The sequence below is a fragment of the Manis javanica genome, chromosome X (genome assembly GCF_040802235.1).
Source record: "Manis javanica isolate MJ-LG chromosome X, MJ_LKY, whole genome shotgun sequence".
NCBI lineage: Eukaryota > Metazoa > Chordata > Mammalia > Pholidota > Manidae > Manis > Manis javanica.
This window is the reverse complement of record NC_133174.1, coordinates 93,825,416-93,852,003: the sequence shown is the minus strand read 5'-3', so window position 1 is coordinate 93,852,003 and position 26,588 is coordinate 93,825,416. Positions and strand designations below refer to the sequence as shown.

At 42.6% G+C, this 26,588-nt stretch overlaps 1 protein-coding gene across 1 annotated transcript in view; it reads left to right on the top strand.

The window, feature by feature from the left end:
* The first annotated feature begins 7,588 nt into the window (after positions 1–7,588).
* Positions 7,589–26,588, top strand: part of NXF3 (nuclear RNA export factor 3) — a 47,232-nt gene continuing 28,232 nt past the window's right edge. The window contains 1 exon segment of the mRNA XM_073227517.1: positions 7,589–7,592. Coding sequence (XP_073083618.1) covers positions 7,589–7,592 — 4 coding nt within the window.

Below are 26,588 nucleotides of genomic sequence, written 5' to 3'. Positions count from 1 at the left end.
TGGACCCCCTCCAGTTTCTCCTGTTATTAACATCTCACATTAGTGTGCTACATCTCTTACAACTGATGAGGCAACATTGACATACTATTATTAATAGTGGATAAGCCCATAGTTTACATCCAGGTTCAGTCTTTGTGCTGTACCTTCCATGGCTTTTGTCAAATACATAATGACATATCCACCATTACAGTATCATACAGAATAGTTTCACTGCTCTAAAAATCCCCTGTATGCCACCTATTCATGCCTTTCTCCCCACTCTCTGGACTCCCAGCAACCCCTGATCTTTTTACCATCTCCATAGTTTGCCTTCTCCACAATGTCCTATAGCTGTAACCATACAGTATGTAGCCCTGCTGGACTGGCCGCTATCACTTAGCAATATGCATGGATGGTGCCTCCAGGCCTTTCCAGGACTTGAGAGTGCATTCCTCTTTCACTGCTAAATAATGTTTGATTTACAGATGCCCCACCATTTGTTTATCTGCTCATATATTGAAGGACATCTTGGTTACTTCCAATCTTGGCAGCTATAAATAAAGCTGCTGTAAGTAGCTGTGTACAGGTTTTCATGTGGACATAAGTTTTCAACTCGTTTGGATAAATACCAAGATATGCAACTGCAGGGACATTCATATAAAGACTATGTTTAACTTTGACAAAGAAACTGCCAAATCATCTTCCATGTGGCTTCACAATTTGCATACCCAGCAGCAATGATGAGAGTTCCCGTTGCTCACTATCTTCACCAGAATTTGGTGTTGTGAGTATTTTAGATTTTTGCCATTCTGATAGGTGTGCCGTGGTATCTCGATGTTGCTTTATTTTGCAATTCCCTAATAACATGAGTTTGAGAATCCCTTGTAAGTGCTTATGTGCCATTTGTATATTCTCCTTGATAAAGTGTCTGTTAAGTTCTTTTGCCCATTTTTAAATTGGGTTGTTTTTCTCTGATTGTTGAGGTTTAAGAGTTCCCTGTCTACTTTGAATAGCAGACCTTAATCAAATGTGTGTTTTGCAAATAGTTTCTCCCAGTCAATGGCTTCTGCTGACATCCTCTGAACAGTATCTTTCACAGAGTAGAACTTTTTGGTTCCAACTTATCAGTGTTTCCTTTCATAGATTGTGCTTTTGGTGTTGTATCCAAAAATGATCGCCAAACCCAACATCATCTAGATTTTCTCCTCTGTTAACTTCTAGGAGTTTCATAGTTTGTGTTTTCCATTTGTGTCTATCATACAGTTTGAGTTAATTTTGGTGAAAGGTGTAAGGTCTGTGTGAATTATTTTCCTTCCTTCCTTCCTTCCTTCCTTCCTTCCTTCCTTCCTTCCTTCCTTCCTTCCTTCCTTCCTTCCTTTCTTCCTTCCTTCCTTCCTTCCCTCCTATGTCTATATCCAGTTATTCCAGCACCAATTATGGAGTGGCCCTCAAATTTTTTTTTATTTATAAAACAGGGATTCCAGTAGTAGCTATTTCATAAGAGTGTTGTGAGCATTAAGTCAATGTTTTAAAAAGCACTTGGAACTTAATAAATGTTGACCATTTTAATTTCTTTTTATACATCTGTAAGTCCAGGAAGAGGAAATCCCAGGACAAAATACCTCTAAAAACCAAAATCAGTCAAAGGGAGAAATAAAGTTTAAAATCAATTTTATTGCTTACAAACTGCAATACAGGGCCATCTCTCTCCTTTGCTCCTGGAGAAGCAAGCAGGCAAGCAAGCCAGCCCCTCCTTTTAAACTCTCAGGTTCAGACATGCCCTTGGTTGCCCGGGTAATTACCCATTGACATGAAGATGAACTTCTCTCCAGCCCGGAGGATATGCAAATGCACTAAAGGCAGGTGAGATACCCTGGAAATGTTACAATTTTACCCACAGGCCACCCCTCCAGAAATCTCACCTTACAATCTACTTGTTCCCCTTCTTCCGCAATGGTCCCTGGGTGAGAAAACTGGAGCCTTGTGACAAGACTAATGACATAACAATAGCAACAGCAATAAGAATATGACAATCCTCAAGCTGGAGGATTCAGTTAGGTTCAAAGTCTTATGCAGATTAAGTCCATAGCTCGTCCATTCCATAGGCAGGCAGTACCTGAGGGTTCAGAGAAATCATCACGTAGCAGCTGCCGCCAGGGGGTGCATTCAGGCCACAAGGACTGTAGGAGAAAATAACTTTAAGGGCAATAAGATACATATTTTAATGATACCAGCATAGGCAAATCTTGTCCATCAGGTCAGATAAATGCAAGAGAGTTGTCTTGTGATAAAGCAGTGGTAGAAATGGGATCTTGTCTCCATCTAGTATACCAGACTTTCAACCCCCTCCCTGTGGGAGTTACAGATGGGTCAATATACAGGGCTCTGGGAGGTACATGCACTGGCCATAAAGATAAAACAAAACTTCCCCACAAGATGCTCTTACCTCCTGGATGTTCAACACTACTGTGACCTTTGGGGGCCATTCAGCTGTTACTCCAGGAATACACACGAGGCTAGCTTCCAGGTCTTTCCCCCAAGGTGTCAGAAGAGCCAGCCATCACTGGTCCATGTGTAAAAATGTCCAGGGCCAGGGCCATTCAACAGTGTCTCCAGAGCTTAATGCAGTAGGGGCTGGCTGCAGGATGTTGTTCTGCTGGCCATATCCTGGCTTCAATAGCTCTTCTTAGGTTTGGACGTGCAATTGTATAGGAGAGGCAGCAAGGTGTGTGAGAATATCAACAGGGCTCAAAGCTCCTTTACATGGTTTCTCATTCAAACGCTGTAGCACTGTCCACTGGCCACAGGCAAACTGGCCAACCCCATAGACTATTGGTGTCCAACTTCAGGCCAGATTTCAACAAACTGTTGTACCTCTCTATAATGCCTGCCCCAGTAGGATTATATGGTACATGAAATTTCCACTTTATTCCTAATTGCTGCACCCATTCTTGTAACACATGTCCAGTAAAGTGGGTGCCTTGATCACACTCAGTCACCTGTAGCCGGCCATAGGCTGCAAAGAGATGCTCCAGGCCCCTCTTGGTGGTTTGCTGATCTGTACAACATGCAGGAAAAGCAACAAATAGTCCATTAGCCGTGTCCACACAAGTCATGGCATACTGATATCCTTCTGATATGGACAGAGGTCCAATGTAGTCTATTTGCCACCTGACAAAGGATATTAACCCCCTTACTATTGTCCCATGTTGCTGTGGGACTCAGTGTAAGTCCCTCTTAGAGCACACAGGCCCTCCTTCCAGAATCTGCTGACTTCTTCAAAGGTCAAGGCAAGCCCCAACTCCAGGCTACAGCCCACATTGTCTTTTGCCCCACGTGCAACAAACACTGGTGTAGCCATTGGGCCACATCAGAGGTAGGCTTTCCTTCTAGCCAGTGCACCTGGGACAATGTGTCTCATTCATCATTCCCTGGGGATGCCAAAGGCAAATGGCCAGTCACATGATATACAGTAAGTGTCTTAGTCTGACCAGAGGCCCATAGGTCTGGCAACAACTCTTGCCCCCAAAGGTGCTGGTGACCAACCATCCAGTTGGCATGGTACCCTGTCAGTAGTCACAGGATCAAGCCCCAATAGATGGCCCAGCTGTCAGTACAGACAACTATGGGGGAAGACTCCTGGGTGATCATAAGCCATACTGCTCGCAACTCAGCCCATTGACTGCTCTTCCCCTCTCCATCCTCCATCCATATTATCTCAGTCTTAGGATGGAAAGCCACAGCCCTCCACTTTGGGGGCTGCCCATGACTAAAGCCATCTGTGTACCAAGCATCTTCGGTATAGGGGCTTTTCTCTCCTGATAAGGAGTCTCGGCTACCAATACCTCAAAAGCATGTTATTCCTGCTTTCCACTGGTATAGGTCACGGGCCCCAATAAGCATTGGAATTCTCCACCTAAGGGCTAGTAGAGAGGGCGCTGTGCTGCTATAAATACGCACCCCATTTGGCCAGTGTAGGTGTCTGTACCACGCCACTCCATGGCCTTTGGGTCCAATCTCGCACCCACCCTGCAATGGGCTAGGTGGTTATTACCTTGTTCGGAGCTATTCCGGTGATGGGCTCCATAGTCAGCAAGGCATGGTACACAGCAGCTGATTGCTTTTCTATCAAAGTGTACCAGACTTCTGCTCCTTTCCATTGTTGTGTCCAGAATCCAATAGGTTGGCGTGACTGTTCAAGTCACTGCCAAAGACCCCACCCATAACCATCTTCGGTTACATGAACATCTAGCTCACTGGGCCTTGATGAGTCCATTACATTCAAGGCCTGTGAAGCCTTGACTGCCCACTTGGCAGTAGTAAAAGCAGCTGTACATGTCTCATCCCAGTTCCTCCTGATGCCCTTTCATACCAAATGGTATAAGGGCTTCAGAATTTGTGCCAAGTGTGGGATAAACACTCTCCAGTAGCCCAAAAGATCCAAAAACTCTTGTAATACTGCCACAGTGTAGGGGTGGGGAAAGCCTGGACCTTGTCTATAACTGCTTCAGGAACAGCTTTAGTTTTACCAGACCAGACAACCCCCAAGAATTTCACAGACAAACCAGGTCCCTGCACCTTTTTGTTGTGCACAGCCCATCCTTTTTTCCTGTAGATGTTGCAACAGTTTAGGAACTGCCCTTTCTAAATCAGAAAGATAATCAGATGTGAGCATAATATCATCAATGTAGTGATACAACTGCACTGTTTAAGTTTCCTCCATGTGGCCAGGTCCTGGGCTACAAGTCCATGACAGATGGTGGGACTGTGGAGATGTCCCTGTAGAAGGACTGTGAATGTCCACTGCTGGCCTTCCCACATGAAGGCAAACTGTTCCTGGCTTTCCTGGGCTATTTCGATAGAGAAGAAAGCATTAGCAAGGTCTACTACATAATGGTACATTTCCAGTTCATAGCTGAGGATGTCCGGCATATCTGCTATAGAGAGGACAGCAGCATGCAAAGGAGGTGTGACTTTTTTCAATTCCCTGTAGTCTACAGTCATATGCCAGGAGCTGTCTGGCTTTCTCACTGGCCACACTGGGGAATTAAAAGGACTATGAGTAGGCTTTATGATGCCCACCTTCTCCAACTCCTATAGAGTTTCTCCAATTTCCTTATGCCCCCCAGACAATTTATACTGCTTAATATTTGTCACCTACAGGGAAAGCTACAGATGGGTGTTTAGCATGTCCCCTCAGAACTGCATTTACCACACGTACCCTCAGTCTGAACTCATCTGCAGTGGTCTGTAACCACAGGCCCTGCAGGATATCTACCCCCAAAATATATTCAGGGATGGAAGACATGTACACAGTATACTCCTTTGGGGGTAAAAGCCCTATCCCCAAAGAGATTTGGGCTTTCTTCACTCTAATTGCCTTACCCCCATAGCCATCTACCACAGCAGAGGTCCTGGGAAAACACTCAGGGTTGCCGTGAATCAAAGAACACTCAGCTCCTGCATCGACCAGCGCCAGGACATGTTGTATATTCACAGGGGACCAATGAATTGCTAATTCTAAATGTGGCCTCTGGTCACCACCATGTTCCCCAGGGTGGGGACTTTGAGCCCCCCTAAGTCGAACCATAATGCCTAATCATCCTCCTGTGGGGGTGAGGGCTCAGGCGAATCCTGAGTACTGTCTCCTATGAAGTTTTATAGGGACACAGGCCGGGCATGAGGCCTTGACTCTGGTTTCCATGTCCTGGACCTCAGCAGCTGGAACTGCTGCTCTGGCTTTAATTGGTTGCCACAGCTCTAACAATACTCTATTGGGCTGCCCATCTATTTTTTTCTTTCACTACCCTGGCCTTTATCAAATCAACCCACATCTGGGTCCCTCGAGAGCTTCACAGGGACTTTTGCACTTCTCCTTTCAGTCATGGCCTGTACTTCCCTCTGTCCACTTATGGGTTTCCCTCAGTCGGGGGGCAAGGGTATTCACTAGGGACCCAAAGAGAGATGTGGGAGCTGTATGCAGCACCAGGTTTCTCATTCCTATAGTGAACACCTCCTCATCAGGGCCCTGGGGGTTCATATTATAGATGATATTTTCATACCCAATTCCCGCAGTACCTGTTGGAGCTCTACATACATTTTACAACTACTGGAAAAATATGGTAAATCACCCTGATTAAGCCAAACTATCCTGATGGCAGCTGTCAACCATTCTAGGGGTATCTGATTCCCTGAGGTGTGACAGGCATTTGGCAACCACTGCCAGAGGGAAGGGTGAGTCATCAGAGAAGCCATTCTACTCATCTCAGTAACCAACACAACAATGTTTTCCACCCCCATATCCCAGAGACATAAAAGCCATGTAGGCAGAGATGCCAATGGCCTATGCCTATACCAGATGCTCATGTCCACCAGCTCATTCTGAGTATAGGGGTGGAGCATGGAGTGCTCCACAACCTGGGGAGGGAGTTGCTCCTACCCCTGAGAAGCCTGTGGTTGTTTCATTTTTATTTTCTTAATTATATCTGGGCAGGCCTTTAAAACAGGGGAAGATGGTACCTCCGTTGGTGGCCTGGGTAGCAGATCTGTCAATGGCCCCACCTACTCCTCTTCTCCCTTGGGCTCTTCCACCAGCGGCTCCTCCACCATTTCCAGGGCTGAAGGCACTACTCTGTCCTTCCCCTCCCCCATGGCCTCCTGCAATGCAGCTTTTCCTGCCACCTTCCCTCTTGCTGCTGCTAAGGAGTCTTCTAGGAGAGTGACCTGCCTTTTCAGTAACTGTCTTTCTTCTTCAACAGCAACCCATAGGTTATTGCCCAGCTTCTCCAAGTGATGCTGAAGTGTGTCTCTCTCCTGCCTAAGTCCCTCAATGATCCTCTCTTTCTCCTATACAACATTTTCCACTATCTCAATGAAAAGAGCCCCTACAATGCTAGCCACTACATGGCCCCCTAAGGTCTCCAAGAAGTCTTCCAACTCACAGAGGGCTAATTCTGCAGCTTCCCGTGTTTCCACCCATCCCCAGTTCTGGAGAAGTCCACAACCCTCTAAGAGGTATTTTACCCTAGACCAATTAAACACTAGGGGTTCCCAACTTGGAAACCCTACACCTGGGGGGATAATAACAGGTGAAGTGGCACCCTCTGCTGCTGAATCTGCTGGGGCCTCCCTACCATTCACAGGATCAGCCCTCCCAAGGGTCACACCCATTATGACAGATATTGGGTTCAGAGGCATCCTGCCAACTACGCCAGATGTAAGTCTGGGGAGAGGAAATCCTGGGGCAAAATTTAAAAACCAAAATCAGTCAAAGAGATAAATAAAGTTTAAAACCCATTTATTGCTTACAAACTGCAGTCCAGGGCCATCTCTCTCCTCTGCTTCTGAAGAAGAAAGCAGGAAAGTCAGCGCCTCCCTTTAAACTCTCAGGTTCAGACATGCCCTCAGTTGCCCAGCTAATTACCCATTGACAGGAGATGAACTTCTCTCCAGCCCTGAAGATATGCAAGTGCACTAAAGCCAGGCGAGATTCTCTGGAAATGTTACAACTTTACCCACAACATCTTAGTTAGCATTACTATCTCTATAACAATGAAAAATAGGATATAGGCTGATGTTTATTCCCAAAGAGTGACATTTGAAGTACGCTATGGGTGAGTGTATTAGTCTTTCAGGGCCACCATGACAAATAACCACCAACTTAGTGGCTTAAAACAACAGAAATTCATTCTCTCACAGTTCTGGAGACCAGAAGTACAAAATCAAGGTGTCAGCAAAGCCATATTTCCTCTAAAGACTCTAAAAGAGAAGACTTCCTTGCCTCTTCCAGCTTCTGATGGCTGCTGGTTTCTTTAATTTGTGGCAGCATCACTTGAGTCTCTGCCTTGGTCTTCACATGAACATCATCCCTGTGTGTGAAATCTCCCCCTCCTTTCTCTGACAGGACCCTAGTAATTGGGTTTAGGGCCCACCCTGAATCCAGGATAACCTCATCTGGAGAACCTTAAGGAAATTATTTGAATCCTATTTCCAAATAAGGTCACATTGACAAATATGGAGGGTTAGGACTTGGGCGTATGTTTTCGGCAGGCACAATTCAACCCACAACAGTGAGAAAAATAGGTAACAAAACTAAGTGTAAGATGAGATTTTATCTTTTTTACGTGAACACATAAATGCATGCAAACAGCCATAAATCTATAAATGTCTTGATAATAAAATATCTGGAAGAATGTAAGGCAGATGAAAGTGTTAGCAGGGTTAAGCTCTGTGTGGTATGTTTTTGAGGCAATGTTATTTTATTTCATGTTCTACAGTTACTTTTTCCTATAAGAAATACCTGTTGCTCTTGCAATTTCACAAAAATAAAGCATAAAATAAAATGACAACAAACCATAAACATGCTCAACCTCACCCACAGGAAAGCCACTACATTTCAGAATAAAGAACATCTCTGAGGCATAGAAGAGAGAGATGAGACATTGAATGAGCCCCATCTACAGTTTAACAGAATTTCCCCATTACAAACCACAATTATTATCAATATATTAAATCTCTGCATAAATTGGCAAATGGACAGTTTGTTTTATTGTGCTGTTCCCTGCTTCTCAGTAAGATTGTGGTCTCATCACATGAGAACTGGTAGCATACACTGGTTACATGTGGGGCTCAGCAGCCATGCAGAACACATTCTAGTGTGCCCTACTAGCTCTGCCCTCACTGTGCCTCAGTTCCATGATGTTCAAAGTCGGGCAACAGGAGCTCCTTCTCACAGTGTTAGCACTCAGTGGCAGGTGAGCATAAGGAAGCACAGGGCAGTTTAGACAGTTGAGAGAAACGAGGTACCAGACTCGAATTTGAACTGCTTTATCCAGTGTCCGGGAGATGGGATGGCAGACAGGGGGTGGGTAAAGGAATGGACAGCATGTACAGGGGTGGGGTAATGGAGGGTAAATGCCCTGCTCTCTGGAAGGGACACTGTACAGTGTGTATACATAATCCCACATTGAGGAGGGAACAGATACATCACTGAACACAATGGATGTATATTTGGGATCAGCCACAGATGGAACTGACTTAGTGTACATGTGAGTTTTCCAAACCGAACTGGTATCATACTAAACAAACCATTCATAGGCTTTGCAAAAGATGCTCCTTTTCCTTAAAAAGAATAGTGGGGTGGATGCCACCAGGTGGTCAGATCTATGACAGCTCTGATAGTTTCAGACTTGGGGGTCAGCAAGTGGGGAGGGAGGGATGGAAATCGGAATCTGGGTATAATTGTTGTCATCAGAGTTTTCTGAAAATTTTCACCAGATGACAGCAGTCTCTCTGTCCATCATTTTCTGAGAAATTGAATCCTGAGATGGGAATTCGGCCTTTGTCTGAACTGAAAATAAAGCTACACTAGCAAGGTGAGTGACTGAGCTAAGAGGAGACAGAGACAGAAACACACATGCACACTGTGAATTCCATTTGCAATCTATTTCCTCTCTCTGTGAAACTGAATGCAGTCAACCATCTTCCAACGTAATGAACATATGTGCACATAGATGAGCACCACATATTCACCATTAAAAGGGAATTTTTAGAGTACCCTTGGGACCTAGTCTATCAGAGGACAGCAAAATGACCATTTCTCTGGCCCTGCAAGCCCATCTTCTAAAAAGGAGGCTGCTCTTTTGTACTCGAGAGAGGACCAGGGATGGAACCTCACTCCCAAATGGCCACTCCTCTGAAGAGGTGGAGTAGGTCCTGTGAGCCTGAGCTTTGTTGACTGTGAAATGTGACTCAGGATACCTTTGGCACAGAGCTGTCCCAAGGGGAAAATGAGAACATTTGCCTGGAGCATATGGCAGGCAGTGGGACCTCAAGGGCCCTTTAAAGGTCGAGGCACATCAGTGGGGCTGGGCTGAGCCTCAGGGTTAAGGCAAGCCCTGTGAAAAGTCATTTCTCATTGTTTCCTCTGATGAGAACATAGATATGTTTATAAAGGAAGCAAATACCTCCCTCATGTGCCTTGAGTTAAAGTTTTGAAGACACAAGATTCCCTACTTTCTTGGGTGTTTCAGAGGCTCATAAGCACTGCCCAACACCATGCCTCTGAGCAGACCCTTACCCAGGTCCCCATGCGTGGAAGACGGGCTTATCTTTGACTCAGTTGGTGAGCTCAGGGAGAGAGGGTACAAGCACAGGAAGGTGTGGTGTTTGCCAGTTGCTGCTTCTGTAATGCTCCTTTTCTACATACGTAGTATTTATAGCAAAATTCTGGACCTTCCCTGAAGTTTCTCTATCTTTTATTTTTGATATTTTAATTATTATGTGTCTTAGTGTGGACTTCCTTGGGTTCAGCTTGTTTGGAGCACTTTGTGATTCTCGGACCTGGATGTCTGTTCCCTTTCAGCAATTATTTCTTCAAAGTTTTCCACCCCTTTCTCTCTTCTTCCTCTGGTACCCCTATTGTGCAGATATTGTTCCTTTTGGATTGGTCACACAGTTCTCTTAATATTGTTTCATTCCTGGAGATCCTTTTATCTCTCTCTGCATCAGCTTCTATGCGTTCCTGTTCTCTGGGTTCTATTCCATCAATGGCCTCTTGCATCTTATCCATTCTGCTTATAAATCTTTCCAGAGTTTGTTTCACTTCTGTAATCTTCCTCCAGACGTCTGTAATCTCTGCCTGGACATCATCCCTTAGCTCCTGCATATTTCTCTGCAGCTCTGTCAGGATATTTATGATTTTTATTTTGAATCCTTTTTCAGGGAGAGTGGTTAGGTCTGTCTCTGCAGATCCTCTCTCAGGCATTGTCTGAACTATCTTGGACTGAACTAAATTTTTTTGCCTTTTCTTTTCATAGTGATAGCAGTGGCTGTAGGCAGGTTGCGGGTGTGTCAGCTGGGAGAAGAAAGTCCTTTCCTGCTTGCTGGATGCCTTGCCCTTCTCCCCTACCTGTGTCAGTTACCTGCACTCCTGGAGAGGCCACTGGGTTAATCCCCTAAGCTGCTGTGGGCTGGGTCTCTGTCAGAGCAGTGCGGAGGCCTGTGGGGGTGGCAGGCATGCCAGGTGCACTCCTCCATTATAGCAATGCCCCTTCTGGGCTGCTGTGTGCCAACAGCAGCCTTCGGGCCTGGCCCAGGTGGCTGTGCATTGGGCTGGGATTCTGGTTGGCTGCTGGGAGCACACCTGCTCCCTCTGGCTCCGCTGCAGGTGCGCATGGGGCTCTCACACATGGACCTCTCCCATACTCCTCTGGCTCCACTGCCGCCAGTTCACATGAGCCACACCTGGGCTGTTCAGTCACTGCCACTGTGGGCTCGCATAAGCCTCTCCTGGTCCCCTCTGGTGCCATGGCGCACGCGATTTGCTCCCGGTCCCTTCTGGTGCCGCCGCCCCCAGCATGCACTGCCACTCTTCTGCTACTGGGCTGGTGTGTCGGGATCCACGCCAGTTGTAGCAATGACTGGCAGGCTGCTTAGTGTCATGAGGGTCTTCAGAGCTGTGCTGCCTACCTGGAATTTAGGGTGCCTAAGGTTCCCCAGGATTCCAAGCTTCTGGCTAAGTGTGCTGGGACAATTTCGTCCAGCTATAGGGTCCCTGTCTCTTTAAGACTTGCAGAAAGAACTCGCTTTTCTTTTGTCTCAGGGGTGCCAGATGTGGGGACCTGCCCACAGGTTTGCTTTTCCATTTCTCTAATATCCAGCACCCCATGCATCTTGTGTCTGTGCTCCAGGTGCAGATTTCTAGAGCTGGTTGTTTAGCAGTCCTGGGCTTTCACTCCCTTCCCGTTTCAAATCCTTTCTTCCTGCTGGGTTCTGGGGTTGGGGAGCATTCGGTTCCCACCTGGCCACAGCTTGTATCTTACCCCCTTTGTGTGATGTTGAGTTCTCACAGATGTAGATGTATCCTGGCTGTTGTACTGCATCCACTGGTGTCTCTTTTAGGAATAGTTGTATTTATTGTATTTTCATAAATATATATGTTTTGGGGAGGAGATTTCCTCTGAACTACTCATGCTGCCATCTTGCCATGATCCCATCACTCTTTAAGTGGTCAAAATTGAGGACATATGACGCATGCATTAATCATTGGTTTGCAGTCAATTTTATCATATCAGGGAGTAATCCCCCTTTTTGTTTTAATAAATAATGCTTAACAGTAAGATGACAATGTTCAATTAGAACTTGACTTGTAGAATTGTAAGGAATGCCCATTTTATGAGTAATATACAGCTGAAAAATTTCTTTAGCATAGAGAAGAGGTAAACTGGAGCACTGTCAGTTTTTATGGTGGCAGGAACGCCTACTAGTGCAAATGCTTGTAAAATATGAGTAATAACATGATGATATTATTCTCCTGTTAAAGCTGTGGCTCACGAAGCAGAAGAATAAGTGTCAATGGAAACATGAAAATGTTTAAGAGTTCCAAATTCAGGAACAATAGTAACATCTACTTGTCATAGGACGTCAGGGTGTGTTCTCCTGGGAATGGTTCTTGTTTGTAAATGAGGAGAATTAATTTGAGAACAGGTTGGACAAGAATTCAAGATATTTTGAGCTTCAGATGCAGAGAGAGAAAAACATTTCTGTAAGGTGAAAGAGGGAGCATGAGTCAGGTCATGATAGTGTTGAACTGGTGAGTAATTAACCAAAGAAAAAAGCTTATCTACTTTATTGTTATAGTATGATAAAAGACCTGGTAAATTTGAATGTGATCATATATGACTGATGAAGAAGGGATGTAGATGTTGATGGATACATGCCTGTAACTGAGAAAATAAAGTGTTAATAGGAGATTGTGCAGTGCCCAATGTTGCAGTTTCTAATAGAGGAACAGAAAAGGCAGCATAAGCAGAGTCAGTAACAATATTGAGATGACCTGGAAAATCCTGCAGAGCTTGCAATTCAGCATATAACTCATTTGTTGTGCAGAACTAAAAGACGTTTGAAAAGTTTTTGATAAACCAGAGCAAGTTGTATAGGCTTCCCTAAAAGATTTTGTACCATCTGTAAAACAGGTAACAGTATTTAATAATGGATTAGGAGAAGTTTTTTGAGGAAGAATCCATTGATGGCGCTGAAAAAAAGGAAAATAATTCATTCCTAGGATAATGACAGTCAATGTTTCTCAAATAATCTGAAAGTGTAATTTGTCAATGAATATTTTCTTGAAATACTTGCATAATATTTTGTTTAGATAAGGGAAGAATTATGGAGTGAGGGTCTTGACCAATCATCTGTCTTAGTCTCTGTCGTCCTTTAAGGATAATGGAGGCTACTTTGTCAATGTAAGGTTGTAAAGTGGGTTTAGTTTGGTACTGCAAAAATATCCATTCTAACTAACCATCACATTGACAGAGCAATCTTGTAGGAGAATGAGGAGTAAAGTAAATTAATAAAATTCAGAGTTTGTGTAAGTCACTTCTTGATAATTGACCCTTTTGAATGTGTTGTTCTATCTACTTGAGTTCTTCCTCAGCTTTTGAGGTTAAGTCTCTAGGACTATTAAGATCTGGGTGTCTTTTTAAGTATTGAAAAGATGTTGTAATTTATAAGTTGGAATTTCTAATAATGGTCGGATCTAATTAATATCTCCTAAGAGCTTTTGAAAATCATTTAAAATTTTAAGATGATCTTTCTTAATCTGAATTTTCTGATGGATTATTAAATTTTCTTGAATTTTATTCTCCAAATAATTCATTGGGTATTGTATTTGTATTTTATCTGGGGCTATTTGTAATCTCCATTGTTTTAATTCAGTTTCAGTCTCATTGAGAATATTGGTAAGAGATAGATGTCTAGGTAGGGCTATGAGAATATCATCTATATAATGAATGATATAAGCTGAGGGCCATTTTTCACATATAGGCTGAAGAGCCCTGTGCACATAATTTTGACAAATTGTAGGGCTGTTTAACATTCTTTGAGGAAATACTTTCCATTGGAATCTTTCTGAAGGTAGCTGGGAGGGACAGAAAAAGCAAGGAAGGGACAGAAAAAGCAAACTTTTCTCTGTCTATTATGGCTAAAGGAATTGCAAAAAAAACAATCTTGAAGATCAATTATAGCCATGTTCCAGTCTTTCGGAACTATAGCCGGAGAAGGGAGGCCTTGTTGTAAAGGTCTCATAGGTTTAGGAACTGCATTAATTTGCCTTAAATCGTGTAAGAGTTTCAATTTCCTGATTTCTTTTTTATAACAAATACAGGAGAATTCCACGGGCTTGTGGAAAATTCTAACTTATCTAGCTGAAGTTGTTCTTGAACTAATGTGTGCAAGACTGCCAGTTTTTCTTTATTGAGGGGCCATTGATTCACCCAAACAGGTGTTTGAGAGGTCCACTGTAATGGCATAGGAGCTGGTAGCCATATATCAATGACCCCTAAGAAAAAGATTGAACTGATGAAGACTCATCAACAGATAGTGTAGTATGCCATTGTTGCATTAAATCTTGTCTCCAGAGATTAATTGCTACATCAACAATTAAAGGTTTCAACAAAGCTAATTGTTTTTCAGGGCCTAGACAATGTAAGGTAGCTGAACTTTGCCATACCAGAGAGGTTGTACCAATACCTGAAACTTGAATATGCTTTTCTTGTTTGGGCCAATTTTTTGGCCAATATTTAAGAACAATTACAGATACATCAGCCTCTGTGTCTAACAATCCTGTAAAAGACTTGCCTTGAATACTGATCTTGCATTGAGGTCTGACAGATGTGATTTTTGTATTAAGCTATATTTGTTTATTTGTACTTCTAAATCCACCTTGCCCTCTTTCATAAAATGTTGTTGAAGGTGGGAGATAAGGAAGTAAAAGTAATTGAGCAATTCTTTCTCTTTGAGGTATATATAATTCTTTATCAGATGATACCATTATTTTAATCTCACCCATATAATCTTGATCAGTAACTCTAGGTCTTACCATTAATCCTTTTAGTGTCTAGCTACTCTGGCCTAAAAGTAATCCTACAGAATTGGTTGGTAAAGGACCAAAAATTTCTGTACTAAATAATTGCACTCCTTGTGACCGGTGTAAATATACAGATTGAGAAGAGGCAAGATCTACAGCAGCACTTCCTTTAGTTGCTGCTTGTAAATCGTGCCATGTTCTTTCAATTGGAGAGGATGCCTCTGTATTATTTTCTAGGGCCTCAGAGGCTGGCCTGGTTGAAGGTTTAAAGGCTGAGACTCATTGATAGGATTACCATCTTTATCAAATTTTGAATGATATTCATTAGACTAATGTCTCCATTTTTTATATTTCGGGCAAATTGATGGTGGTTTATTTTTAAAATTTAACTTTTTTGTCCTCTTTTGCAATCAGAAGTCTCTTTTCATATGCTCTTGTCTGCCACAACCAAAACATTTCAAATTTCTTGCATTTCCTTTTGATTTTCTCTTCATAGCGGTTGCTAGTAAATTAGCTTGATATGTAGGGGAACCTATATTGGCACAGGCCTTGATACAATCTTCCATTCTAGCTCTTGCGGCTTCTAAAGGTCTAAAAACTCTCTGATACTCTTATTTGCATTATCACAGGCTAGCATCTGTAACAACAGATCTCTCAAATCTGGATGTGCTATTGTCTTTCTCAAATTATCTTGCAATCTCACAACAAAGTCAACATTGGATTCATTAAGGCTTTGTTTAAGTTTACTAAATGGCAAGGTTCCCCAGGCTTTTAAGCAACACAGACATACTTGTGTTACTGCCATGTCTTAGTATCTAGCTTGTCTTTCCATCTGCAACCAGTCTCCTTGTCCTGCTAGTTGTTCAGCAGTTATAAGAATTGGAGGATTGGCATGCTGATTTCTCAAAGCTTGTGCTTTTGCTTCTTCATACCACCACGTTTTAAATTGTAAAAGCTCATAAGAGTCTAAATAAGTATGAGCCAGTAAATCCCAATTGTGAGGAATCATCCTTTCCTGTTCTGCTGACCCCCTCAAGAGACCCACAACATATGGAGAATTAGTACCATAAGAAGAAATAGCCTGTTTAAAATCTTTTAATGTCTTGTAAGAATAGGTGTATAAAGTGCTTTGACCCCTCCTTGTGGAAAATCAGGATCCTCACCTGGCCCAAAAGGAGTTAAATTAACTGGTGCTACTAAGGGTGTCGGATAAGCATCTACATCACGCTCCCTCTGGGCTTTACGTATTCCTGCTGCGAAAGCAGACCCAGCAGGAACAGAGACTGAGGATTTTTTACAATGAGAGGAACGAACAGAACTCTCATCATCTGTCTCTGAAGAAGAGGAAGAGGAGGACGAAGAGGAGTCAGACAGATGTAGGGATGAAGATTGCTTACTTGATTCCACCACATCTTCTAAGAGTTCTCTCTCACACTCTTGTGTGTCTGACTTGGTTTCAGACAGCGGGGGAGTTTGTAAAGGCTGCAAGGCGAGAGTGATCAAATTACATAAAGACCAAACAGGCACAGGGATGACATTTCCCTGTCTGTGAGCCTTTTTAAAGTCTCTTACTACATTATCCCAATCAGCCTGTTTAAGTGTCCCTTGTGGTGGCAACCAATAACAATATTTTTTAATATATTTGTAGAGTTGAGCAAAGTCCTTTATAGAAGATCTCTCTCCTGATGTTTTTAGGAGGGCATGGAATAATTTTAAATAATCCTCTGGTTTAGCTGCTTTAGTTTCAGTTTGGCCCATTATAGTGTTCCTGACGTCTTGATCCTGTCCCTATGCGTGCTTTCCCAGGAGTCTTATCAGATTGACGATCTTCGCAGCTTTTTCCTACCTTTGAATTGCAAGTGCCTCCGAGCGGAGGTTCTCCGCCCTGAGTTCTGACAATCTTTCAAGTCCCTGTTCGGGCGCCACTTGTGGGTCCTTTCCCTGTCTCTGACCCGCAGAAAAGGGAAGAGACACGATGAGTCGTTGAAGACCTGAAAGGACCAGCCAGGGGACTCAAGGCATGACAGCGCAAGAGTGATGCTGAGAGAGCACCTCTCATATGAATTGATTAAATGGCTGTTAACAACAATAAGATCCTGTATAGGGGAGTCTATGCACAACCATTAATCAAGTCCAACTCTTATCAGTCTCCAATCTTCTGAAGTATAACGAACAATTTCTCACATGGTGAACAAGTTCTTACATAGGGAACAATACAAGAGCACTCGTATCACAGAAACTGTTTCTGTTTTGACTACGAATCATGAACTATAAACAATCAAGTCAAATATGATTATTCTTATGATTTTTATACTTTATATATGAATTCCTACAGTATCCTTACCCTCACTCTAAAACCCATACTTAACTCTAACACCTACCCTAAATTCATCTGAAGCCTAACCCTGATCATTTTCCTACCTCTACACACCCTCTCCTTATGGAACCCTGAAACTAAACCTAACACAAACGCCAAGAATAAAGCTGAACCCAAACTCTAACCATAACCATATCCTCACCCTACACTTATCCTTCAACTTAACCCTAACCCTAACCATAGCCACATACCCTAACACCTCCCCCTCACCTTCAACCACACCTGATGCAATCTTAAACCTCAACCTAACCCAAATACTAACTGCAAATCATCATCCTAAGTCAAACCCTAACCATATCCAACCCTACAACTATAGCTGGACTTAACCATAACACAAACCCTGTGCCTGACCCATAACCCACATGCACAACTTCACAAACACACACGCGTAATCCCAAACCTTAGTTGAACCTGTTACTCTAAACCCGATACTTAGCCCAAACCACAACCCTAAATACACCCTAAGCAAAACCCAAAACCTAAACCCAAGCCGAACCCTAAACATACCCCTTCCTCTAAACCCCCATCAACACCCTCACCTTCACCCAACCATACCATAACACTAACCCTAAATTATAGCCTACCCTAAAAATAAAGCCTAAAACTAACTCTAACCATACGTATTTCCTCACCATGCACTTCATTTTAATCTTGAACCTAACCCTAAGCCTAAGCACTAACCCTAACACCTCATCCTCAAATTCACCCATACAACATATAAACCTAACCCTAAAAGTACTGCAAATACTAACATTGAACCTTAGTCCTAACTCTTACTGTAACCATATCCTCACAGTGCTACTTACACTAGACCAACTCTAAGCCAAAACTGACACCTACCCCTACCCCTATCCATCAACCTCACTTACATGGAATGTAAGCCTAAACCTAAATCGAATCCTAACCCTCAGCCTGAATCCCAAACCTCACTCCATCCCAAAACCGAACTTCAAGCTAAGCCTTACCCTACACCTAACCTTAACCCTAACCCCACAACTACCCCAAAACTCTCCTCAACACCTTTAGCTTCCCCCACACAAAAGCATCAGTGTAAGCCTAAAACTTAACATAACCCTAACTCTAATGTTGAAAGCTAACTCTAATCATACCCACACCCACATCCAAAATGTAACCATCAACCTAATCCTAAGTATAACCCTAGTCACTAATCCTAAGCACTCACCCTCCCCTTCAACCAAACCTAACATAACCCTAAATGTGATGCAGACCCAAGGCTGCTACTTAGGAAATATTTCCATTCATTACCTTAGAGAGCCATCAGATTAGTCCAGGACATGATTCATTTTTATTCTTTCTTCATTCTTCCCTAGAGGTAATCATTAGCCAACACTGGAAGATGAATGTTTCTGTGAATTGTTTGATCCCTTTACTCCAGATCACAGCTTCACTGAGCAAAATACACTGTTGTTTGCATGTTTTCAGTACACACCACTCCCTTCCACACACACACAAACACACACAAACACACAGACACACAGAGTAGGTGTCCTCATGCCTCCAACTGGCTAATTTAACACTGTGTGCACACATACATTCAAAGGTAGAGATACCTGGTTTATTATATGTAATATGTGTATATGTAGATAGAGCACATGTACACACTGACACAAACCCAAATGTGATCCTTACCCTCAACTGAAAATTGTGAGCAGTCATATGTAACCCACATGTCATGAGCATCCCTTCTATGTGCATGTGTAGAGAATCGAATGGGAGGAGGTACCCAAATAATAGATGTTGGTCACCGGGATGGTAGTATAGCATGGAGAATTTAGCCAATGTTCTGTAACAGCTTCCTATGTTGATAGATAGTAACCAAACCAGAGGGGGTGAAGTTTTTATAGCATGGGTAACTGTTGAACCCCTGTGTTGTACAGTAGAAGCCAACATACGTTTGTCTGTCAACCATACTTCAATAAGAAGAAAAACCATAAGGATCTGAACTTGCATATATTTATAGGAAACCTCTAGCCTTTCTTGAGCTGCTACTTCTCAGATTGAACATGCGAATTTAGAACACCACTGTGTCCACACTTGAGTTCTTTGTTGGTGTCCAGGGGAAGTCTGTCACTGAACTGATACGTGGCGTTTGGCCTTAATGGCTGCTAGCTGTTGAATGGATGGCTGGGTGGCTGGAGGGATGCAGGAGGTGTGGAACTTGTGCTGGGAGTTGAGAGATTTTGCCACGCCAGGGCAGAGCTCTTCCTGCAGGTGAGTGAAGCCATGGTGTCAGGGCACACAGCTTCTGAGTGCTCTGACAGGGATGCGGCCAAGTGGGAAACACTTCAGGTGTTGTAGGCCAGCGGGAGCATCCAGGTTGCCACAGCTCCCTGACGTCACGTGGTGGCTGTGATGACCCTTTCCTAGAGACCGACGCCGCCTGGTGAGGAGAGCAGGTCCTGCCTTCAGGGGTTGGGGACTGAGCTGAGGGTGCGGGGATCTGGGATGGGGTCTCTGCATTGGGAGATGACCACCCTCCCGGGAGCGAGAGACAAAGGGACCTCGCTGCCCTGGCTGGCTCGGCGGCAAAGCAACGGGTCCCACCCGGTCCCAGGGAGTGTGGGTCCTGCTCTGAGGCTGTCTAGGAGCCACATTGCTACTAAAGGCAGGGGTGCAGGAACTAAGACATGTTACGCCTCTCTGAGCCCAGCTTCCGCCTTGGCGAAATGGGGATGAGAATACTTCACCCACAGCATCGCTGGGAAGATACAGGGATACCAGTGAGCAGCCCACAGCCCTGTGCTCATGGCGGGATCGTGAATGCCTACATGAAGTCAGGCCTCTTGGTTTTGCTTTTGAAGTTTCTAAATAGTGCATAGTCGAGGAAAGCCAAAGAGAAAGGCCCTGGGGAGAAGACCCTTGTAACACGTGGTGGTCACAATCAGTACCAAGTAGTATCGGTGTCATGGTCACTATCCCAGTGCCTAGCATGGTGGAGGCACATAGTTAGTTCAGTAAAGTGTAGTGATGGCTGGATCTGTCTCTACCTGTGCAGCTCTGCATGCCAGTGGCTGAGCTCATATCAAGTGTCTGAAGAAGTAGATTCTGAGGATCTGTGTCCTGGTGGCAGCTGAAGCTTCTACTCCAGGTTCAGGGACAGCAGGGAGGTCATGTCTTTGGTGGGACGTGATGCCTGACACTCAAATGAGTTCACAGATATGAAAAGAGCATGTTATGGAATAGTTCCTGTGAGGTTCACAAACTGGCCAAAAGTAAGGGACCCCTGGGTCTCATCCTAGAAGAGATTTAGCAGGAGAAATTCTTCTTTTCGGCAGCTACGTAATGTGTATTAGCCCCTGAGGCCCATGTTAGATGCCTTTGTCTGGTCTGAATGCGGTGAATGATCTAGATTGAGGAAGGATCTTGATATTAAAAATGCAGGTTCAACAAATTTACATATCTTTTTCTGACTGTATAAATAAATAGATTGATGTTGCAATATCCATGAAGCAGTGATCATTTCTATTTGAACAAATGTAGTGTGGGCCAACTTGATGAGACATAGTATGGATCTGTTAATATGACAGGAGCATTTTAGTCAGAATTTTTCTCCTGAGTCATTTAACTTCATCAAAGACTTAACAAATAACAAATCTGTTTCAAATGCTTTACTGAGGTATATGATTGACACCAAATACCCTGCACATATTTCAAGTATTTGCTTTAGTAAGTTGTGACATATGTACACATTGTGAAACCAACGTTACAGTCGAGGTAATGAACATATCCATTACCCCAGGAAGCCTTTTCCTGCCCCCTTTGTCATCTTCCCATTTACCTGTGTCCAGCCTCCTTGTCTCTCTGACCTGTGCCTGTTTCCAGGAAACTATGGAACTTCTGTGACAGTAGATTATTATTTTTTGCCTATAATTTCCCAGCCTGAAATCTGAGGCTCACTTTCATCAAATTAAGAAAGAATCACCATGTGGACTTTGTAGTTATGTCAAAGGGGTTAAATACTATTACGTCAATGAAAGGATAAGTCAGGGTCAAATTATGCACACAATTAATAAGAATGTGAAAAATAATGTCTCATCAGAGGTTAATGAAAACTTTTGCTTCCTTCCTTATTTTATTTTTCACTCTTTTCCAAATTCATTTAAATATTTCAAAATATGTTTAAGTAGGAGTATTTCACAATGCAGATTATTTATTTAAAAGCTTTCCAATTTGTAATTCTACCTCTGGAACGTTCATCTGGTCTCTGCCATGCAAAACCGTATCTGCCAACAACCATAGACTGTCATTACAGTCGAAGAAGAAGCGTCAGTCCACAGCCTCCACAGCTTCTCTGAAGTACCCGCCCCCATTGCTATCTGTGGATCAACCCTGTATTTCCACTGCTGAACTGATCTGTGTTCTGGTCATCCTCCTCAGAAGTGGAAGAGGTGAAACTGAGGCAAATCTTCAGATAAGAAATTTTGAAAATTTCACAGTCTTTGGTTCATTGTGTGAAGCTACAGCCCATGAAAAATTTTGAGCTCACAGTCTTTGGTTCCCTTTTCCATGAAAAGTGTATCCGGAGATGGTCACAATGAAGTGGTGGAATTACTAGTTGCCTAAGGGTAATCAAACCAGTAGGGTGTGTCTGAGAATTCGCACAGAAGTGGCTCTTTAAGCCACATCGGAGGCTAAGGAAGCATTGGCCGGTCTAGGAGGAAAGGCGGGGGACTAGCCAGTTATGTAATTCGAAGGAAATACCTCATAACCTGGCTCATCCTTTGGGAAGTCCAGTGTAGAAATCCCTAACCCAGCCGTTTGGCATCCTGGGAGAAATTCTGTGAAATCTGACAGGACAACTGTAGAAAGTTCCTGAATCCTTTCTGCCCCCCTTTGCTTGCAAATCAGGCCTACAGTATCCACCAGCCCTCTAAGAGGAGTGTGATATTGCTATGAGAGAAGAAGAAAATTGTTAGGTAAAGTAATCTGAGCATGATCTGATTTTACATGTTCTCCCACATGTAAATGTTCATGTCTTTTTGCAATGCAAAATGACATTTAATAGATTCTTTCCTTTTCCCAAATAGTATTTTTCACTGGAGGAAATTCAGAAGTTGGGGTTCTGTGCCATCTGGTGACCACATCAAGAATGGCAGCTTGGACATCAACTACAGAATCCTTGGAAGGAGGGAGGGAGCCAAGTCCCCACCAGAGGAAATTTCTGGAAGATTTTATGGCAGATGAAGCATTATGAATGATTCTGAGCCCATGTACATTAAATGTAGTGGCAAGAAGTTTTCTTCAGCTCCTCCCTCCCAACTATGACAAGAAGCCTATATCTGTGTGATTGAGACACACAAATGATGTGAAAGAAAATGCATAGGTATAGATATATACAGTCAAGCCACATACATACATGTTTTTTTTGTAATAAAATTCCCAGCCGGGTATATACCACACTATTATTTACATTAGTCATTTTTGTGACTTCAAATTAAATTTTTTATTTCAAGATCTAATGCAGTGCAGGAACATGTATTGATTAGACAAAATATTTTTGTATATCCTTTCTTTCAATCTGTTACATAGCAAGATGTACAACATTGATAATTTATTTTTTAGCCCCCAGATGTATTTCTCTGTGTGCATTACTATATAAGAAGGTTTGCATGAATATATACAGTCTCCCAAATTTTCCTCACCATATGAATAGACTGTTCTTCATACGTTGTATATATGTTGATGTACACAAGTATATGTAACTATATGTATGTGCATGCCTACATAATTGTTTTCACATGTGTTTATTCTTGATTATGTTTGTGAGCCCAGTTCTTATTTGAATTATTCTATGTTTGTGAGTATAGCTCTTATTTGAATTATTTCAGTAGGCTCTGGATGGCACTTTTTTACTCATCAGATTTATTTATATGATTGAATATTTAACATTTGCCTATTAAATGTGTTCCATGTATTTTTCCCATAATTTGACCTTCCTTAGAGGTAACATTTTTGTATGGGATGGATAAGGTTGTTTTTTCCCTTAACGTCCCTTTAATTTCTCTAATTAGATTTATACCAGAGTTTAAAGCTTTTCTTTGGTCACATATCTAGTTTCTAATCCTTCTGGTTTCTGTGCCATGCTGTTAGGATACTCAAACCACCCTTTCCACCATGTGTCGGTCTTGAAGATGATGGTGGAAATGAAATCCCATCCCTTAGGCCTTGAGGCCTGCATGTAGGCCCATGTGGATCCCCACGTGTCCTGGGGATGATGGAGTGTGGGGGGGGGGGGCACAGACAGAAGCAGAAGAAAATTAACCTCCATGGAGGGAAGGAAATGATCATTTACAGAATTACTTTAGCCAGAGGCACCTTGCATGCTAACTCCCATAGGCAAACAAGTATCCAATTAGTGTTCTGAATATTCGCAGATGTAGGATTATGTCTTATGTCTAAAGGATTTTTTCCTTTATGCCCTGAAGGTTTCAATGCTTTGAATCTGGAATTCCCAGTGGACTAGTATTTGATGCAACCCTATGTGTTACTCATTTTTTTTCTGTCGTAGCTGTGTGATATTTAAGTAAGGAAATTTCATGGAAACTAAAGCAGTTTCTGTACTGTCAGAAAGAAAAAAACCCACAAGTGTGGAAAGCTGGGAGTAAATATTGCAAGCAATATTACAAAATTTGTGCTATTGTGTGGGGAAATAAAGGAACTTTATAAATCAACAGAGAAAGGGGCCAAACATTACATACAAATAATTCACCTAGAAAGCAAAATGCTTCTCCAGTAAACATCTGGAATCATGCCAAACCACATCAACTGAAGAAATTAAACTCTGGCGAAGTCATGGTAAGTGAAAAGATCAATTTCAGAAAATTATGTGATTGGAAAATTTAGGAAGACTATAAAAGTGCATAACTGCACAAATCTTTCAAGGTTGGTATACATGTGATCTAAAGAGAAGCACGTCTGGAAAACGTACAACCATCTATTTACAATGAGTATCCTGGAAATCTATGAGTCATAGCAAAGGGATCATACAGATGGAAGTACAAAATGACTTCGTTTTTTAAGTGTATATCTTTTCCCTCTTTTTTATTTATTTTTAATTTTTTATAAAGGTACTATTGATATACACTCTTATGAAGGTTTCACATGAAAAAACAATGTGGTTACAACATTTACCCATATTATCAAGTCCCCACCCATACCCCAATGCAGTCACTGTCCATCAGTGTAGTAAGATGTCACAGATTCGCTATTTGCCTTCTCTGCACTACACTGTTTTCCCCATGATCCCCCACACCATGTGTACTAAAAATATTATCCCTCAATCCCCATCTCCCTCCCTCCCCACCCGCCTTCCCACACCCCTCCCCTTTGGTAACCACTAGTCCCTTCTTGGAGTCTGTGACTCTGCTGCTGTTTTGTTCCTTCAGTTTTGCTTTGTTGTTATGCTCCATAAATGAGGGAAATAACTTGGCACTTGTCTTTCTCCTCCTGGCTTATTTCACTGAGCATAATATCCTCCAGCTCCATCCATGTTGTTGTAAATGGTAGGATTTGTTTATTTCTTATGGCTGAATAGTATTCCATTGTGTATATGTACCATGTCTTCTTTACCATTCATCTACTGATGCATACTTAGGTTGCTTCCATATCTTGACTACTGTAAATAGTGTTGCAGTAAACTTAGGGGTGCATATGTCTTTTTGAGTCTGAGAAGTTGTATTCTTTGTGTAAATCCCAAGGAGTGGGATTCCTGGGTCAAATGGTCTTTCTATTTTTAGTTTCTTGAAGAACCTCCATATTGCTTTCCACAATGGTTGAACTAGCTTACATTCACACCAGCAGTGTAGGAGGGTTCCCCTTTCTCTGCATCCTCACCAGCATTTGTTGTTCTTAGTCTTTTCAATGCTGGCCATCCTTAGTGGTGTGAGGTGATATCTCATTGTGGTTTTAATTTACATTTCCCTGATGATTAGTGATGTGGAGCGTCTTTTCATGTGTCTGTTGGCCATCTGAATTTCTTCTTTGGAGAACTGTCTCTTCATATCCTCTGCCCATTTTTTAATTGGGTTATTTGTTTTCTGGGTGTTGAGGCATGTGAGTTCTTTATATATTTTGGATGTTAACCCCTTGTCAGATTTGTTATTTACAAATGTATTCTCCCATACTGTAGGATGCCTTTTTGTTCTGTGGATGGTGTCCTTTACCATACAGAAACTTTTTAGTTTGATGTAGTTCCATGTGTTCATTTTTGCTTTTGTTTCCATTGCTTGAGGAGATGCTTTCAGGAAGAAGTTGCTCATGCTTATACTCAGGAGATTTTTGCCTATGTTGTTTAAGTGTATAATTTTAATGCTTAATATTTTGTGATTAGGCAAATTTGTTGAGAGAAACACTTTGAAATAATTACCAATTGGCAAAAAACGTACACATATACTTACCATGCCCTTAAAAAGTTCACATGATACTGTTCAATCAAAAAAATAGTAGCAAATCTCAATTCTTGATGTGACAGTTTGTCTGGGTATGTGTGTACATTTCTGTCTAACACTTCCTTTACCCCACATGTTCACTGTCATGTGCAGGTGTTTCTTCCCTTCTCTCAGGGGTTAGACCTCCTCCCTTAGTGCCTAGAGGTCCAGAAAGGGATTGTAGACAGGCAGTGGAAAATTCCAGACGGTAGTGAAAAATTCCACAAAGTTCTGACTGATGCACTGGAGCCCAGGTTGCTCCTGCCTCCTTCCCTCTCCCTTGCAAAGCCCTCTGATCTGAGATTCTTATGAGCTACAATTCTGGTTCGGACCAATGGGGGGCATTTTCTACATGCAGTACATATTCTTTTTAAAAGGAAAGGTCCTGATTTGTTTTCTCTGCTCTCATTACGGTGACCCACCAAAGGCTATTTGCTGTTTTCTACTTATTTTTCTGGGTCTGTTTGTGGATTTTTGTTTTGTTTAGTTTTTCTCTCTCCAGAATGGGTTGGAGTTAATGCCAGCCATGTGACTGTTTTCAGACTATTCTGTTACTTTCCCCTAACTTAAGAAAACCCCACGTATTGCAGCAAGACTTTAGTAAAGCTATGCATTGAGAGGTGACCCTCATTCCATGCAGCTCAATTACCATCTCTTTTATGCCATGTAGCCCCTGAATAATTCCTTACAAGCTTCATCACCTCAGTAAGCCTCAGCAACCTTGGAAAACTGGTGACTGTGCTATCAGAGTTTCTTTGTGGGAAATAGGCAAAAGAACAGATGCAATGCAGCAAGTCCAGAAACTGGCCTACACCTGGCACTCAGAGTTCTCTGGGTTTGCGGAATGAAGGAGCACAGTGTAATGAAAGCTTCCCAGAGTCTGTCCAACAGAGTTCCTGCATATGTAGCCTCGAGCAAC